General features: G+C 42.3%; 1 protein-coding gene across 4 annotated transcripts in view; it reads right to left on the reverse strand.

Moving 5' to 3' along the window:
• The window catches only part of POLA1 (DNA polymerase alpha 1, catalytic subunit), a 299,305-nt gene extending 295,356 nt beyond the window's left edge, over positions 1-3,949 (reverse strand). For all 4 annotated transcript variants that reach the window (XM_027609335.1, XM_027609332.1, XM_027609333.1 and 1 more), the window contains exon 1: positions 3,845-3,949. In XM_027609335.1, coding sequence (XP_027465136.1) covers positions 3,845-3,887 — 43 coding nt within the window. In that variant the 5' untranslated portion in view covers positions 3,888-3,949. The remainder of the gene's footprint in view (positions 1-3,844) is intronic.
• Between the last annotated feature and the right edge of the window lie 2,051 nt (positions 3,950-6,000).

A 6,000-nucleotide genomic window follows, 5' to 3' on the forward strand; every position in this document is an offset into this window, starting at 1 on the left:
GACAGTGCAAAATTACAAAGATTAAAATGTATTTTGTCAAAAATTACTGGAATACTAGAAGGCCTCAGTGTTCATTCATTCAACTTTTGAATTACTCATGCTTTTGGTCGTTATAAACTGACCACCACACACATATACTGAAGAGTTCATCCACAAAACTAAGACTTTCATTTACCAGCTGATGAATAACCAAGTCAAGCAAGACGGTGCTGCCTGCCACTCTGGCTTCGGACGATTGCCATCTATGTCTGTGAAACTGACTTTTCTACTGTATTTGGTGCTAATTATTTCATAAAAAGAAGGAGGCACAGAAAAGAAGTATTGATAAGATACATCCTAAAAGCTCCAACCCCTCTGGAACGTTCATAACAACATTCAACTCATGGACAAAACGTTTGACAGAAATAGAAGATTCAATTTAAAGAACAAGTTACCAAATGCTGACAATAAACTGTTGGAAACTAAATCTTACAGGTGAAGCATAATTAGAGATTTTATTTTTTTTCTAGCTTCCTGGAAATGAAATCTCTCTTGAACATCTCAGTCTATTGTTTGACTTTCGCATTTGACTTTTAAATCTATTTTCAGAAAGGCATTAAGTAAAAATTAAGGAATGCAGGTACTTAATGATGACAGCCACAAAATCTTGGGCGTCACTCAAATGATTTCAAAAAATCATGCACAGGTCTACATGAAAAGGTTTCGGAGATTACTGGGCATGACCACTGAGAGTGAAAAGTTGGCCTCAGTATATTCTCTTAAAGATGCCATCGACCCCTTTAGTAGACTCTCTTGACAAAATGTATAGTTTTTCAAATGGACTTACTTCACAGGCAACAATGTGCCATTCTACAGGGTTTGCGTACAATTACAGGAAGGAAGAGTTGCCTATCCTTAAGGGAACTCACAAGTCAAAGCAAAAGGACCTGAGGCTCCTACCATCATACAGACATGATGCCACAGAAGAGGTAAGGACAAGTTACTGAGGAAACACAGAAAAGAATGCTGCTAATTTTGTCTGAGAAATTATGGAAGGCTTCACAGGGGAGGTATCCAACACAGACCCAGAAAGAGCATTAGAATTTCACCATCAGAGTATAGGGGAAAGGGGGCAGAAGCACAGAAAAAAGCATGAGCCAAATTACAAAGGGATGAAACTGCAAGGTGTATTCAGAAACTGAGAGAAAGTCAGTATGGAAGGTAAATCTTACAGAGTGCAGAGTGGGAGAACAGGAGATTAGGGAGAAACAGCACGATCCGGCTCCACCACTTACTGGGAGACATGAGACCACCAGTTAACATCTCTGAGCTGCAGTGACCAGATGCCTTGTTGTTGGTTTTTAAGCTTCCTGGCACCTGAACCTGTTTGTGAAATCCCCTCCTTATAAACCTTAATGGGACTCAGAGCCCAAGTCCCATTATAGAAGTTGAAAAAGCAGACGCTCTTTCCCACACACCCTTGCAGCTAGGGCATGAACATATAAAATAAGCTCTATCAATTAGGAACACCTGCTCAGACTTTACATCAGAAGCTAGTGTCAGAAGGAAAGTGGCTAATGGAAGATTCTAGAAGTAGCAACAGCTGCAAGAGGATTACTTGGGGTCAGAGAGCCAGCAATGTCCCAAAGTACAAACTATAACATCAAGTACTTGGCCATGGCTGGCAACGACCTCACTAGACCAGTTTTGTGGCACAACTTTAATCACCGTTCCTGGCTAAGCAGCTCCCCCCCCCACAAATGATTCTCCAGTCCACCTGGAGTTTCTGTGAACAACACAATATCCTTCTAATCCCTAAAATACTAAAATAAATTCCTTCCTTTCTATTTACATCAGCTAGAGTTGGCTCCTGTAGCTTACACCTAAGGACTCTGACTAATGCAGAGCCTCAGGGTCCTCATCTGTGAAATGGGGATAATCATATCTGCTTCATAAAGTTGTTAAGGATTAAATGAAGATCCTTGGCTTACTTTGTATTCAGCAATACAGAATCTCATTTAATGTATGTGTATATGTGTACAGATGCAGGGGAGACACACACACAAACACACACAACCCACAACACTACTCCCAGCAATACCATGATGGTCTAGCTTCTAGAAAGCAAAAATAAAGCAAAGTGGTTTTCTCAGAGAAGCCTCAATATAGCACCACACATAATTAGCTCTTTACCATCTCAACTCCAGGAAGACAGAAACTATGTCCAGCTTACCTACCATTTTAACAGTGTAACACCAGAGCCTGGCACAATGCCTATACCTAGTAGGTACATAATAAATATTTGCTGAATGAACAAATGAATAAACCACTGTACCTGCTTTTTAAAATCATTAAACTCTCCCTGATCCCTTTTCATATGTAATAATAGCTAGTTATAGACCTTTCAACTTTTCACTGCCATTGTCAAGGTACCCCACCTTCTAATACCTAAGAAAAAAGGCCTAGAATTTCCTTCTTGGAATGTGTCCAATGCCTCATGTAGGTAAGTTAACAAAAAAAAAAAAAACATGAAAAAAATCCATTACAAAAGTTTAAATATTTGGTTCAAAATTACCATCTGAAGTACCCCCACCCTCCCCAAAAGCAGACAGACACTAGCCTCCAACAGTCTTTCAGGTAAGAATCTTTCCACTCTTTAAGGGAAAAATTCCAGTCACAAGTCTCCAGCAACTACTTAATCAACACCATGACTTAAGAGGGGTCTCAAGATTACACAGTATCCTCCAAAGAGTGATTTCTTGATGTTCACAGATGACGTACTGTTTTTAGGGTGAAGAAAGACACCCTAGGGGCAAATCACTGATGGAGGACTGCAAAGGCTGTTCACATATTCACATCCTACATCTCATTTGTAATCCAGGCTAGACGACTCTCCAAAACAAATGGTCTTGAAAATGAAAGACTAGAACAAATTGATATCTGTGATTCACAACTAGGTGAATGCAAAGGAAGCTGATTAGAAAGCAAGTTCTCATTAATGGAGATGTAGCTGAGTGACAGATGTACCTTGAGCTAAGAAAGTGAAGTATCTGATTTTAAGTCAGAAGTTCACTAAAGTCACACTTTAGTTGAACACAGTTCAAAAATCAGAAATCAGACAGAGTCATTTACATTTTTGTATTCTATTTTTGGAAATAAAAGATTACCACTGAAAACGGAGTCATATACAGGGCATCCCGAATGCTGATGCAATTTTTTTTTTGAAACTTCACCAAAGATGACTAGATTGTGAACACTATTTCTATACAGCACTTGACGAACTTTCCATAGAATTTTAAAGAAAAAACTGTTAATGCATGAGGTTGAAACCCATTACCTAAAAAGACAAAACGCATTTGTATCTTCTGGTGACAGTCCTGAGACCTTTCCTGCTGAGTTTAGTGTATAAAATTTCCCTGGGAGTTTCTATAGAAAGGGTGCGCATCCGTTCTGTCCTAGCCCTCAAAAAGATATTTGGGGCCAGAGTTGTTAGATACTTTGAACCAAGACTGTGCCCCACTGGGGCCACTCTGATGAAGGTGTGCCCAGCACGTGGAACGCAGTCACCAAAAGAAATAACAAGAAAATGCAGACTAGTGCGGAGACCAGCAGTGACACAGGCCCTGCAAGGGATGCGTTCTGGTTTTCCGGAGCAAACGGCCCTGCGAGGAAGCCCCACCCGACACCAAATGGGACCCAGCCGGGGACAACCGAGGTCCGCGCCCAAAAGGACCCGTCAGGCGACCCGGACACGCGCCTCCCTAAGAAAAAATAAAAAAAGACCTCTCCAGAGCCCTCACCACCCGCAATCATACCACGGTCCCTGCACTCCCAACCCGGTACCCCGCGCGGGGTCGTCCCTCACCGCTCGACCCCAGGTCGCAGTCCTCGCCGTTCACGGGCGCCATGGTCCTGAAGTATCCCGATTCCGCGCCAACCAGCCCGAAACTGGCGCGGCGGCCGAGACAGGCGCTAGGCTGAAAACCAATCAGAGGCTCCGGAGGCTGCGGACTTCCGCCCGGAAGGCCACTGACGTGCCGCGCCGCGCCGCGCCCCGCCCCCGGCCTTCCCGCGGACGCGAGTTTGGCGCCCTGTTATGACCCCTTAGGGAAAAAGCTCGAGTGACGGGGAGGCCGAGGAGAGCGGGAAAAAGAAGCGGCCGGGCGCTGGAAAGGAGCCGACAGGAAGCTCGCTGCGCAGGCGCACCCATGCTGATGGGAAAAGATTTGGGCGCGTTAGAGTAGGGGCTTTCCGGTTCTGAGAGTTGATTTTCCTAGAAAAAAGACGCGGGCGGGCAGCAGGATGGGCGTGGTTGGACCGGTTTCCCCAGAGCCTTGGGAAAGCGACTGCCTCCTGCTGCGCACTCTGAGTCTTGCCTGATAACTTTGCTTCTTAGCGTGTAAACACAGTCGCTGTGTGATTTATAGATATAAATGTGTGTATGTATACATATGTACGTATATATATATATAAAGCACAATCTTACCCAGTTGACCAAAACACGCATCACCAATAAGGGGCAATCATATGCCTCCTTATGTAATGCCCTTGGAAAAGGGAACAACATCACCTATATAATCTTGCAAAAAATGTTTAACCTGAATCTAACCATGAAGAAACAAACAGATATATTAAAAGCATAGGACGGTCTATAAGACATCTGGCCCGGACTCTTGCAAAATGTTACTGTTACGAAAGAAAAAAAGGGCATTATATGCTTGTATTCTGTACAATGCATATAATATATGTATCTCATTTTATATTTTTCCAAATAGGTGTAACATTTTTATACATGTGCCTGCCCCACATTTGTAATATTTTTTCCTACATTTTTGCCAACATGTTGCTCTCTTCCTCACATGACAATTTTATAATACAATTTTCTCTAAAGAGAATATAAAGATAATTCAATCTGTCCTCCAGCATGGCTAATCAATGTTTGTTTCTTAATTTCTGATTTTTTTGAAATTTTTCTTTCAGTTTTATACCATTATTTAATATCATGTTAAGATATGATCCACATGTTGTGATACATAGCACTTAGTAATTCACACTTAGATCCACTATTGGTTAAAGCACTAGTGCAGATTTATGCCTATACTTTTCCTTTAAAGAAATTGTTGCAACTTTGATATTATAAAGTTTATTCCTAACAGGAGAGAACTGTTTTGGCTAGGCATTAATAAGAACCAAATCTTTCCTGGGGCGCCTGGGTGGCTCAGTTGGTTAAGTGACTGCCTTCGGCTCAGGTCATGATCCTGGAGTCCCGGGATAGAGTCCCACATCGGGCTTTCTGCTCAGCAGGGAGTCTGCTTCTCCCTCTGACCCTCTTCCCTCTCGTGCTTTCTATCTCTCATTCTCTCTCTCTCTCAAATAAATAAATAAAATCTTTAAAAAAAAAGAACCAAATCTTTCCTTTACAGCGTCACATGTATGATCATTTTCCACATGCCACCTTAGAACTCTAAGCATTTCAGATCTTGTTTCTCTTTCATGACCCACATACTTCCAGGGGCCAGGACCTGTAGGACACTTTCATATTGTGATATCACTTCTGGCCCTGCACATTCAGGTCAAAACTCCAAGTCAGCACAGTGGGGTAGGAATATTCCTGGAAGCTATTGCTACACCAGGAGGTCTATCAATATCTTAAATATAATGAGAGTGTTTTCAACTGACATAGATGCCACCAAGTCTAAATGCAATGCAACACCAACTCAACTTTCCCATAGGAGAGTCCCACGATGACTGTGCCCACTCCACCAACACCACCAGGCAGGAAGGGAAGTGTATCAAAGGAACATATGGTGATTCTCAAGAGCTGATTGTTACATATTCAGGAATTTCATAATCCGCTTGTTAAGTTTTTGGTAGCTTGAAATCAGCCATGGAGGGAGTATTTACACCATGGAAATGGGCAAATGCTACAAATAAAAAACCAGCCCCCCCCTTTTCTTTTGAGAGAGAAACAGTTTACCAGCAAACCACCAAGTAGCCAAAACAGATTGTAGTTAAAAATCT

This window comes from Zalophus californianus, chromosome X (assembly GCF_009762305.2).
Source record: "Zalophus californianus isolate mZalCal1 chromosome X, mZalCal1.pri.v2, whole genome shotgun sequence".
NCBI classification, from domain to species: Eukaryota; Metazoa; Chordata; class Mammalia; order Carnivora; family Otariidae; genus Zalophus; species Zalophus californianus.